This window comes from Gracilinanus agilis, chromosome 2 (genome assembly GCF_016433145.1).
Source record: "Gracilinanus agilis isolate LMUSP501 chromosome 2, AgileGrace, whole genome shotgun sequence".
In the NCBI taxonomy this organism is placed as follows: domain Eukaryota; kingdom Metazoa; phylum Chordata; class Mammalia; order Didelphimorphia; family Didelphidae; genus Gracilinanus; species Gracilinanus agilis.
In genome coordinates, this window is record NC_058131.1 from 655,355,901 (window position 1) to 655,368,951 (window position 13,051).

A 13,051-nucleotide genomic window follows, 5' to 3' on the forward strand; every position below is an offset into this window, starting at 1 on the left:
CTGGCTGACCTAGGGAAAAGACATATCCCTGCTACCAACTGCCAGTGTTCATTTAAGCCAAATTCCTTTTAAACCAGTTCCTTTAATCTTCTTGCTAAAAGAACGAAAGCTGTGGTTACTGGATCATGTGTGGCTTCAGATAACTTCTGCTGTTGGACCTTTTTGTCCACTAATAGTCCAAAAGTTACTCCAAGGCATCTTCCTCAGGCAGAAGATTAAAATGATGAGAGTAGATTATATATGTACACTATTTTAAGCAATTATTTTTATTTATTGTTATTGTTGTTGTTCAGTCTTTTTGGTCGTGTCCAACCCTTCATGACCCCATTCGGGGTCTTCTTGGCAAAAATACTGGAGTGGTTTTCCATTTTCTTCTCCAACAGTTATTTGTATATGAAATAATAAATAATAATGATGATGATATAATGACTAATATGTATATAGTACTTTAAGGTTTCCAAAGCATAGGAATTCTTGCATCTGGGCAAACTCAGGTGGGAAAGAGGGATGGGAAAGAATCACAAAGGACAGTACATCCCTGGGGGAAGTCACGGGAGGGGATGAGAGACCCATCCCACAGAGAGTCTAGACCACACTCTTACAGCATAGCCCAGGGGTCCCTAGCCCCCTATTCCCCAACCCCCCAAGAGGAAATGGAATAGAAGTAAGGGGGTTTGGGGAAGTAAGCCCCAGGTAAGTGGCACCAAGGCAACAAGACCCCTGGGGTGGCAGCACAGGGCCAGGTGAGGGAGCAGGAAGCAACCTCCCACCCAAAATGTCACATTTTTTCACATATAACAGTACTTTTTAGTATTATCATAAAGAAGCAAATGTCATTTCCCAACTTTCAGATTAAATTCTATCATCCCTCTACATTTGTGGGTTGTTTTTTTTTTAATGACAAAGCAGTAAATATGGTTTATTGGCTTACTTGATTTCTGCTTATCATGAACTAAGACCTTGAAAGGTTGTACCAGCATGTTTGGCAGCAATTTAGTTGACCTCCCAGTTGAGCATCGCTTTCCTGTGACCTCTGCTACTTTTTGAGCAGTCAAATGTCAAAGTGTTGATTCTCATTTTTCTATTCCCCAAGCCCTTCCAGAGAAGAAGAGCAAAGGGCTAAGTAACTGGGCTCCAACTACTTCTGCAGCAACAGAGGTGGGGGGAAAAGGTCTCAGTTGTTGCATAAAATTCCAGGGGGGGTGGGAACCAGAACTTTTCATTCAGCTACAAGCCCATGTTTACTGTGTTAGCAAATAGCTTCCTAGTTAGCACTTGTTTAAGAAAATAATAACAATAACAAAGATAGCAATAGTCTGCATTTAGACATCACTTTGTGGTTTGCAAAATGTTTTACATTCTTATTTCATCTGATCTTCACATCAACCCTATGAGGTAGATACTATTCTTTTCCCATTTTACAGATAAGAAAATGAGGCTCATAGAGTTTAAGTGGCTTGCCCAGGGTTACATTGCTAGTAAGTGTCTAAGGCAGTATTCAAATTCAGGACTACTGATTCCATATGCTTTATCTACTATGCCAAGTTACAAAGGGTCCCGAAAAAATCTACATCCAGTTGCTTTTTTCTCACACACATATTCAGCCTATAGTCAATTAGCTCAGCTACGGGTCAGGGGCTTATTGTTTTGCCAGAGCCACTCAGCCTCAGCCTCTTCCATGGACAGTGTCAGAACCCATTCTCCTAGTTAGCCACCCAGACAGTAAGTGCCCTTCAATTATGCAACCAAGGTTTGCAGCCAAGACTAAAATATTTTACACAATAAGTGAAATTATTGGCACCCCAGTGTAGACGGGTCTGGGCAATCCATAACCATCACATGAGAAATGTTTCAAAGGGTGGATCCTCTTGACAAGGTCACATAAATCCTCTTCATGTATAAAGGAAACTACATTGGATAGGAACCATGACTTCCATCTTAAATCTTAACTGCAATGTCTGGCTAGATATGAGAGGATGGGGGTGATTCAATGGGAATACCTCCTGGATACTTCTGGCTTCCAGGAAATTGTTCTCTCCAGACAGATGCTCTCATTTGTTGGTTCCCAGGAGCATTCATGGTAACCAAAGTCCCAGATTCTCATCTGTCTTATTTGCTGCTGAGGCATCAGGATAAAGATTGACTCTAGTGTGCCAGTCAACTCCATTTCTGAAGCATGCTGGTTCAGTAAGAAGCAAGGCATTCTGGAGCTCCTATAATTCAAGTTTATTTTTTAGCTTTAAAGACTAACACCTTCACTGAAGTTCCACTTTGAGACTTCACCATCTCATGGAACTGATCCTGAATTCCTGATTGCTAAGCCAACAGAGCCCAAGCTCTCTCTGGTCCTACTCAGTTGAAAAGGAATGGAGAAGTACATGTATATGTCTGTCACCTGAAAACCAACCCAGTTAAGTGGGATGAAGTTTATCCCCAGGGAGTTGGCCAAAAGAGAATTGTCGTTGTTGTTGTTTGTTGTTGTTGTTATGATAATACATGCAGACTACCTATTAGGATATTCCTTGATGAATGGAAGGAGCATCTACTGGGGGAAACCATGGATCTTTCCAAGTATTAAAAGCTTGCAAATGAATGGCCGGATAATTTTCATCTGAGACACTACAGTGCAAATAAATAAAGTGGACTTCACTGTGTTCCCCATGTTGCCATTAGCAGATATGGTGGCTCTGTTTCTACCATGCTGGATTGTAAATGGGGGCAGTGGTGACAGCTGTGGGCAGCAGTGGCTCATCTCCAAGCAGCTAAAGAGAGTTGGGTTCAGAGCTCAACTTCAGAGACTCTTTAGAGATTTCACTCTGCACAGCCGACAGAGGTAACTGTTCATAAATCTCCTTCGAGGGCTTATTCTGGCAAATGAGAAATAGTGACTTCATTTCTTTTTTGAAGTTACTATTCAGAAATCCATAGATGATGGGGTTGATGCAGGTGGACGCCATGGCTACCAAATGGCACACTAAGAAAATTAGGTTCCCATAGCAGATGGGAATAGCTTCATGATACCAGTCCTCAAGAGCATTGAAAACATGCAGGGGTAACCAGCAAATGGCAAAAGCTGCCACCATGGACAGAAGCACTGAGTTTATCCTTTTCATCTGAGCTACCCCTAATGAGTGCTCATTTTTCTTAAAAAGGTCTCTTCTTCTCTTCAGCTGTCGATGGATGCGCAGGTAGCACACGATGATGAAGGTCAACGGTGCAAAGTATTGGAGGAATAGCAAGAGGATCGTGTAAACGGATTTGTGTTGAGCCGTTGGCCAGGATTCTGTACAAACAGCCTTGTCTGCTAAAAAATCCATGGCTTCGGATTGGTTCTTTTGGAACACATTCCTCAGGATGCTATTGGCCATGAAGGGCATAGCTAGGAAGCAGGCAACGAGCCAAGTGACCACAATCCCTAGGTAAGCCTGGATCATGTTGGGCATATAGCCTAAGGGATTGGTGATCATATGATGTCTTTCCAGGGCAATCAGAACAAGAGAGAGAACGGACACCGTCACTGACATGCACTGGATGAAGGCAGACAGTTTACACATGGCGTCCCCAAAGATCCAGTAGTCCATGATGGTATAGATGAGTGTGAAAGGTTGGCAAAAGAGACTCATAATAAAGTCTGAGAATGCCAGATTAGCAATGAGGATATTCGTTACGTTGGATTTCTCCCTCTGTCTGACTACCACCCCCACCAGACACAGATTGCCTAAGATGCCTATGAAGGTTTCCAGGCTGTAAGCAGTGACCAGGAAGATGTTCAGGTCAATGGAATTCTGGCAGTGATCTGAGAAGTTCAAGAGGAGACCTCTCCTCCAGCTCCTGTTTTGGCCTTGGGGTAATACTGGCAGTAGATTGAAAAAATTAGTCGAATTCATGTTGGAGACAGGGTAGTCAGTAGGATGACTCGGATCTATGATAGCCACTTCAGCGAGACTACAATGTACCGGGGGAACACCTGCAAAAATTGATCAAAGTCACCAAATTACAATTCAATGAATATTTATTAAATACCTACTGCAGGCAAGGAGGGAGGGAATTATTTCATTGTTATCCTTGCATTTTGTAAAGATAAAAATAAAATAATTCTCTTCTTCAAGGAGCATACCCACAACTGAAGAAAACAGCAAGTATATAAACAAGTAAATACAAATTATATATGAAGAAAATACAAAAATTATTTCTGTGGAACGAGCACTAACAATTGGGAAAATCAGGTTAAATGACTTACCCAAGGTCACACAAGTAAGCATGGTCTGTGCTTTTGTAATATAATTTGACAGCTGTGTAAAGGATGGATTTGAGAGGAGAGAGACTGAGACAGGGAGACCAATTAGGAGACAGACTACTGCAAAAGTTCAGGCAAGACATGAGAGCCTCAATTACATTAATAGCTATATCAGAGAATTCAGAGAACACATGCAAGATATATCATAGAGGCAATATGGACAAAACTAAGTGATTGATTCTGAATACTGCTAGATAGATATCAATGGGCAGGAACTGAGTAGAGAAGAAAGGCATGGGACAACACACAAGTAGGATTTGTCCCAATATGCCTATTTCTTAGAATCATAGCTGAGAGATTAAAGAGATGTTAGATTCTAGTTCTGTGAAATGGGTACATGGCTTGTCTAAAAACTAGGGAATGGAATGTTATATTTTGTTCTGGCTATTTATATTTTGCTGTTCTTTTTTTAAAAACTTCATTTGTAAATGTTTTATTCATTTTGTTATATTTTAAATTTAAGGCAACAGCAAATCCTCTGTTTAAACAACACACACAGTGAGCTTTCTTTTAAAACCTGTCACAAAGATGAGATATTGTTGGGATAGGGAATTAAATCTATCTGAGCATCTGTAAGATGTCATACCAAGGCACTAGCTAGCATCTCCTCAAACGATGCCATAAAGGCAAATTCTGCCAAAGGAAAGTCTCGTTTCACAGGAGATTGAAAGCAAGAGGTGAGTCATATGGAAGGAACAGCTGGTTCTGAGCATCAATAAATGCCACAAAGACAGGAAAATACTACAGATATATATACATATATATACATCTTTTATCTATAAATATGAAAGCCACTTAATGGAACATAGTAGATATTAACATAGAAGATATTAAAGTAAGATGAGGCTACAAGTTAAAAAGACAAATACACATTTCTGGGTCAGTAAATATTCATAATAATAATAATAATAATAATAAATGAATAACATTTATGTAGTGTCTTAGAATATGCAAAGCTCTTTACAAACATTATTTTATCCTCACACTAGCCCTGAGAAGCAAGTGCTATTATTATCCTCATTTTATAAATGAAGAAATTGAAGCAGAGGCTTTGGGACTTGACCAGTTCACACAACCAGTGTCTAACATCAGATTTGAACTGAGGACCTCCTGTCTCTAGGTCTGACTCAATCCATTCAGCTGCCTAGTTGCCCTCAGTGTCACAGGTTATTGTGAAAGTTCATATACCACAATTTCAATAAATGTATGTCTGAGTTGAAGTACATAAACAATATAAATATTTTTGTAATATTCTACAAGGTTAAAAAGAGATATTGAGCATGAATAAGTTTTAAAGAATACAAAGCATTGTTTAAATGCAAGTTATCCCTTTTCTCATTTGACCCAGATATGTGCCTTTCAACAGTCTGGTGTCATTGTGTGTCCAGACAGTTTTAGCACAGATTGCTTCTTGAAGAGGTCAAATATCTAAATATTTTAATTCTGAATCACATTAAAGAATTTCCTGTTAATCAATCACAAAATCACAGACATAAAGGGAATCTCTCAAAGATAACTGTTCTATGGTAGTAGCAGTTTGGGAAGTGAACTTACTTGTAGAGTCAGGATACCTTGGTTCAAGTCTTGCCTTTTATACCTCCTGGCCATATGACAACAGGCAAGTCATTTGATCTCCCTGAGCCTTAGTTTCCTCATCTGAAAAATAAAGATAATAGCATTTGCACCACTACCAGAGGGTTAGTGTGAGGAAAGTATTTTGCTTACCTTAAAAGTGCTCTATCAATGTAAAGAACTATTCTGCTACCTCAAAGTAGCACTTGATGTTATTCCACATAAATGAACACCAACTATTGTCTTTGAGAACTCCAAAATTCTATGATTCTAATTAGGTGCTTAATAAATACTTGTTAAAGCTAGACTCAGGAACAAATATACAAAGACAAGATGTAATAAGCATAAATGTAAAGATGCACACTGTGGTTCAAAAAATCAATTTTTCAAATAAAGATGGGGCAGCCCTGGCTAGGGAGTAGTTCAGCTAGAGGAAAAAATGTGGCAGGGAAGGGGGTATTTAATGAACTTCAAACTCAATATTAGTCAACAATGTGGCATGGCAAGTAAGAAAACTCATTTGACTTTAGGTTCCATTAATTGTTATTAGGGGGCAGCTAGGTAGCTAAATGGATTGAGAGCCAGCCCTAGAGCCAGAGGTCCTGGATTCATATCTAGTCTCAGACAGTAACTAACTAACTGACTAACTGTGTAACCCTGGGCAAGTCATTTAACCCCAATACATAGCATTGGTCCTAAGATGGAAGATAAAGGTTTAAAAAAAAAAAGAATCGGTAAAGGAACTGAGACTAAGAAATACTAATATCAGTTGAAGCAATATGGAATGATCAGCCTAGTAAAGAGACTACTTTGATCAAGGTGCTATACAATAGCTATCTCCAAATGATTGAAGTGATGTCATTTGGACAAATTCAACATTCTGCTTGGTCCTAAAGGTCAGAGTTAAAAGAAATTATTGGAAGTCACAGGAAGGAAAAAAAACCTTCCAAACAATTAGAGCTGTCCACACTAATGAGACCAAAGACTGTACCCAAAGATCTTTACAGGGGTTAATGTAGAAACATTCCATTTTGTATCATCCCATGTACTGGGCTGCCTGCTTTGCTTACCCTTACCTTTGGCAATGAATCCTGTTTTCTGAGAGGTAAGAAGAATCAGAACAAATTGACCATTTTTACATATATTAATGCTACTGAATTCTACAGATTAACCCCTTTGATGGTTGGAAGATACCAACAATAACAACAATTAGAGCTGTCCAATAGTGAAATGGGCTGCCTCAGTTGGTCATGGATTCCCCTTCACTGAAGCTCTTTTATTATAGTTTGGATGTCTATTTCTTGAGGATAATCCCCTACAAAACATTCTAATGCTTACCTCCATGCATTAACTTTGCATTAACTATTCCACGCACTTGCCTCTCCTTCTTCACCTTTTGAACTATTAATTCCTTTTAAGGGCTCACTTCAAATGGACTTCCTATTGCCAAACACCTGTCCAAATTTCTGGCTTCTTCCCCATCTTTCAATTGGATTGATTTTTCAAATGTCTTTAATTTGCTTGTCTCAGTACATGACATTTCCTTGAATACTTGAATCATCTCATAGTTGTGATGAAATGCTTTATAGGACATAAAGTGCTATATAAATGGGAATAATAATCATTAATATTAGCCCTTTAGAAGGATAATCCCTTCTGTTTTTCTAGTATTTCTTTTTTTATTATTTTTGCTTTCTGTCCTAGTAAGTCACATAGCTAGGTAGTATCTGAGATCAGATTTGAACCCAGGTCCTCCAGACTCCAGGCCTACTGTTCTATCCATTGTGCCATCTAGCTGACTCCTTTTCCATATTTCAATAGCTTTGTTTGCTTTCCCTTTGTCTTCAGGTAATAGAGATAATCAAATCTAACCCATAAGAGCCATCAGAAACCATAGGATAGTAGTGAAAAATAGCACTGGCACTGGAGCCAGAAGACTTGGGCTCAAACTTTACCTCTGATACTTCATACACCTAAGTGACCATGGGCAAGTTATTTAACCTCCCTATGTCTAGTTCCTCATCTATTTGGGGTTTGGGACTGAGGACTTCTAAGGGGCTTTCTAGTTCTAGACCTGTTATCAATGTTATCAATTAGTTATATACAGACATGTTGGCTTTCCCAATAGGATGCAAGATTCTTAAGGGCATTTCATTTTTGTCTGTATTTCTGTCCTTATGTAATCAATGTTATCAATCCAAATGTTGGGGCAGGTATAGAGCAGTGGATACAGTGCCAGTGCGGGGTCTGGCGTCAGGAAGACCTGAGTTTAAACCTGCCTCAGATACTTTCTAGGTGTGTGGCCCTTGGCAAGTCTCTTAAATCTGTTTGTCTCAGTTTCATCATCTGTACAATGAACTAGAGAGGGAAATGGCAAACCACTCACTCTAATATCTTTGCCAAGAAAACCTCAACCAGAGTCACAGTCAGACATGACTGAAATGACTCAACAAAAAATCCAAATGCTATAGCTCCCCTTCCCCCTAGCATGATGCTCCATACACAGAAGGTATTTAAAATGGTTGTTGAATTGAAATGAATTTTGTTGAACTTTTTTTTCTTTGTTTCTTTTTTGTTGGGGTGATAGAACCAGTTTTTCAGATTGCTTGCCATCCTACAACAATGATCATTTTAAAAGACCTTGGAAGGAGACAGGAGGCTAACAAATCCAGTTGACTTCTTCAAATCACAAAATGTTAAAACTCTTTAGAGATCATCTGATCCAATCTTCCCATTTTATGGATGAGAAATGGAGGCTCAGGCAGATAATTAATAACTTTTATCGAATCTATTTGAAAATAAGTTCATGATGGAGAGTAGATATAAGAAACACCCTTCCCAGAACATATTTTTCCAAATCCCAGAGAACCAAGTTAATTAATCAGTATAAGTTGGATAATTTATACTGATTATTACTATTAATTTATACTGATTATGCTGATAATTTATTAATTAATATCTACTTTATATAAGATAAAAATACAGACAAAAATGAAATGGCTCCTGCCCTTAAGAATCTTACATCCTATTGAGAGAGCCAATATAACTGTATATAATTATATACAAAACAAATACAAGGTAATTTGGAAAGGAAGTCCCTAAGAACTAGAGGGACAGGAAGGATTCCATGTAAAAAGATGGAGTTTGAGCTGAAACTTAAAAGGAAAACAAAGGGATTCTAACAGGTCAAGATGGGAAGGGAGCAGGTTCCAAGCATAGGAAAGAGCCAATGTGAAAGCACAGAGACAGACATGGAGTGTCAGGTGTCAGGAAGAGCAAGAAAGCAAATATGGCTGGACTTTTAGAGTGAGGGGAGAAGAATGATTTTTAATGAGGCTGGAATGAGAGACCTGGACCAAGAGTGAAGGGCTTTTAATGTCAAACAGGAATTTGTATCTTATACTAGAGAAATTAGAGAACCACTGGGTAAGAAAATGGCCTGAACAGATCTAGGCTTTAGGAGAGAAAGAAGTGAACAGGTAGGGGGAGAAAGAACCCAAATCCTTTTTCATGTTGGTTTGAACAAAATGTCAACAAAGACTCACAATGGAAAAAACAAATACAAAATTACAAGATTGAAGGCAGGCAGCCTCATACAATGCAAAGAGCACTCACTCTAGTATCAGAATCCAGTTTCAAATCTCACTTCTGAGGCTTGTAATTGATTTAAACTTGGGCTAAACCATTTTGTGTCCTTGGGACTCAGTTTCCTCATCTGTAAAATGAAGGGATGGTTTCTGAAGTCCAGTCCATCTCTGAGACTATGACTTAAAATAATCATCATTTTTCAAGTCTGCCCTTTTTTCCGCTCACAGCATCATGATATACAGTAGTAAAACAAATTCTGGGTTCGGAAGGAGGGGATCTGGGTCCGGATGTTGGCCCCATCATTTACTATGTGACCCCATACAAATCATTTCTCTCAGCTTCAGTTTCCCCATTTGCAAAGTGGATATACAATATTTGCCCCACCTACCTTGTTGCAAGGATCAAGTAAGACAATATCTGTAAGAGCATGATTTTAGGAGAGCTCTATAAGGCAGCTATCACAACTATTTATTCAAATATCAACCCATTTTTAAAATGGAATTTCCATTTTCTTATATATCCGAATGAGCTCAGTTGGTTAATCCTACCTGTTTGATGGCAAAGAAGCTTCAGCTCCATGGAAGGGATTTTTTTTTCAGGTGTGCAGCCCAAATTTCTCTTCGCCTTGGCACCGCATCTTCATTTCCTATTTTCAATTCCCATTCCAATTGGTTGTTTTGACTAACATGTTAATCGAGTAGAATCATTTTCTCCTCACTTTATACACAGACTTAAGCACAATTCTCTTGGGGTATGTGTTACTCAGTGAGTCAGCTGGAAGCTCTGTAAAATTGTCTCTCTCTATTTGAGTTCCTTTAGATAATTCTCCTCACCGCGGGGGGGAAATACACATAGCCCCAAGCTTCCCTTCTGATCCAAAAGGAAGAGGAATCCTAGTTGTCTAATTCACATTGTCATTGCGAGGAGGGAAGTGGGAACCCCAGGCTTCCTCTGGACTGTTAGAGAAAACCACATGACCCAGATAGCCCAGAAGGTCTCAGGCAAGAGAGCCTGGATAATATTTTCTTCTTTGTTCCAAATGTGCCCCTCCCATTTCAACCTGGATATACTCATTCATTTCTTCAATAAATGCTACCTGAGAGCGTCTGCCTGCCCTGAACGCAGTGAGAGAATAGCTGGCAACCCCAAGCTTCCAAGTCTTATTCACAGGGTAACTCTAAGACGCCTGCAACAAGTGCAAATGCATGACCAGCGAGGGCACCTGTTGCTACCCAGGCACCCGTTTGCTCGGTCTTGTTACATCCCTTACAACTGAGAAGTCTCCGATTGAAGGAAACGAGGAAGACTCCGAAATCCTCGTCTAGAGTCCCTCCCCGTTGTTCTCTCCCAACCTGAATGGAAGTCTCCAACCTTGGTCTTACCTGCTCATTCCCCCAGCCCGAGGTGTTCTTCTGCCAGCCAGATGTTCTTCTGTGCTTTGTCCAGATTGCTTCAGCAAGACTGAGCCAAGCAGCGGCAACAGCAGCCACATAGCCCGCTGCTGCCAGAGCTCCTGAGAACTGTGGAGGGAGCGGTCTGTGGTCCAGAGTCCTGACAAGGGGCTTGGACCCGGCTTTCAGCCTCAACAAAGGGGACCCTGAGGGAACTGGCTCCGCCTGTGCTTGGCCTTTGAAGTTCTAGCACCCTCTGTTGATGAGAGTTCTAGCAAGGAGCAGCAGCAGGGGAAAGTCTGAAGCTCAGAGCCGTCTGGAGTGTTACTGACCGCCTCAGAGGGGCAGGGCAGGGCAGAGTCAGACCCGCGAAGCCTCGGGCAAGGAGAAGAACCCAAAGCACAATAGCAGGGAAGTTAATTCTTCAAGGCAAACATCTGGGGTCTAAAAGGACTGCCAGGATTTCTGGGTCCTGGTCTCGGGTCAGCCCTTCACTTTCATTTGCTGGGATGAGCAAAGTTAGCTTTTTCAAAGCACCTCCTGGTGGTTAAGAGCTGACATTACAGGAAACATCAGACTGGATGTCCTGAAGCCTTCTTGAACTCAGGCTTGTAAACTGTCGAACAATAAGGATTTTAGTTTAGGGGATTTGGGGGTTGAACTTGGAGGACTTGGAATCAGAAAGATTTGGGTTTGAATCTCAGATCTGATGCTACCCACATGTGTAACCATAAGCGAATCACATAACTTCTCTGAGCCTCAGTTTCTCAATCTGTAAAATGGGCATAATTCCCAACATCTCTACCTCCCAAGACTTCCCTGAAGTTCAAAGATGATATTGTAAAACACTTTACAAATCTTAAAATTCTGCAGAAATGACAGTCATTATTATAGAGATGCTGTGGTGAGCAGGGAATAATGTTGAGTTTAAAATCAGGGAGAATTAGGTTCAAATCCTGCCTCTGACATTTACCAGCAAAGTGAATCTGAGCAAATGTGTGTGCTTCCCTGGGTATTATCAGTAAGTCATAGATGGTATGCTAAATTTTTTCTGGGGTTTGCTTTTTCCTCTAAAATACTCTTTTCATTGCATCTTTGATCTCATAGATAAAAGGAGTTCCCAGTTAGGAACTACCTGTACCCATACAGGTCTATACCTTCTCTTCAACTTTCAGTCATAATTGGGTGACTGGAGCACAGGTGATAGGTGACTTACCCAGATTCACACAAACAGTTTGTAGCTAAAGCAGGTTTCACACCTAAGGCTTCCCAATGCCAAAGTCAGCTCTTTATTCACTGTTCCATGTCGCCTCTTGGGCTAAAAAAAAAAATTGGGCCTGAAAGAGACTCTGAGCTCATCTTATTGGTGGAAACCACAGAGGCTATGGGGAGCTAAGTGTCTTGTCCAAGATGAACATTGACTTGTAAAATCACTAGGACTCAGGAGACCTCAGTTCTAGTCCCAAGATTGTGAGTATTTAACTTTCTAGCCTCCATTTCCTTATCTAAAAAATAGAGGTTAGAGTGGATAATTTCAAGGATCTTTTCTAGCTTTCTAGTTGTTGGTTAGTTTTTTATTCTAATGGAATTCATTTCAGTTCAACAAATTTTTACTGAACACTCACTTACTGCAAAGCTCTGAGTTAGACTCTGGGGAAAATTTTTAAATGATTAAGATGGGCAGCTGGGTAGCTTAATAGTGAAGAGAGCCTGACCTAGAGATGAGAGGTGCTCAGTTCAAATCTGATCCCAGACATTTGGACAAGTTACTTAACTCCAATTGCCAAACCCTTGTCACTCTTCTGCTTTAAAATCAATACTTAGTATAAATCCTAAGATAGAAGGTAAAGGGTTTTTTTAAAGAGCTGAAAAAGAATGAAGAAGAGACTGTTGAACTTTGTGACTAAAGGAACCTTTGAGACATCACTTTTCAGAAGAAAGAAATGGTATGCGTTGGAGGTCATCCCAATTCAGATCCTCAATTTTTCCAGAGGATAGTGTTGATGGTAGAGACATCTTCTAACTGAACCAATGGCTTTTGTTTTCTGAAGAGGTCTAGTGATTTGCTGGAGAAACACAATTTCTCTCCCATCTTTTTTCTCTTCCTATTCAGGTTTGGGGCAGCTAGGTAGCTCAATGGATAATGCACTAATCCTGGAGTCAGGATGACCTTACTTCAAATTTGGCCTCAGACACTTACTAG

The 13,051-nt window shown here is 40.0% G+C and overlaps 1 protein-coding gene across 1 annotated transcript; it reads right to left on the reverse strand.

The window, feature by feature from the left end:
• Positions 1–2,762: 2,762 nt before the first annotated feature.
• On the reverse strand, positions 2,763–3,887 carry NPY4R2 (neuropeptide Y receptor Y4-2). Its single transcript, XM_044662710.1, has one exon. The coding sequence runs from the start codon at positions 3,885–3,887 to the stop codon at positions 2,763–2,765; it is 1,125 nt and encodes a 374-aa protein (XP_044518645.1).
• Positions 3,888–13,051: the final 9,164 nt, after the last annotated feature.

What these genes read in the sequence shown, in the direction of transcription:
- NPY4R2 (XM_044662710.1), bottom strand. Translation starts at nt 3,887, where the DNA reads ATGAATTCGACTAATTTTTTCAATCTACTGCCAGTATTACCCCAAGGC.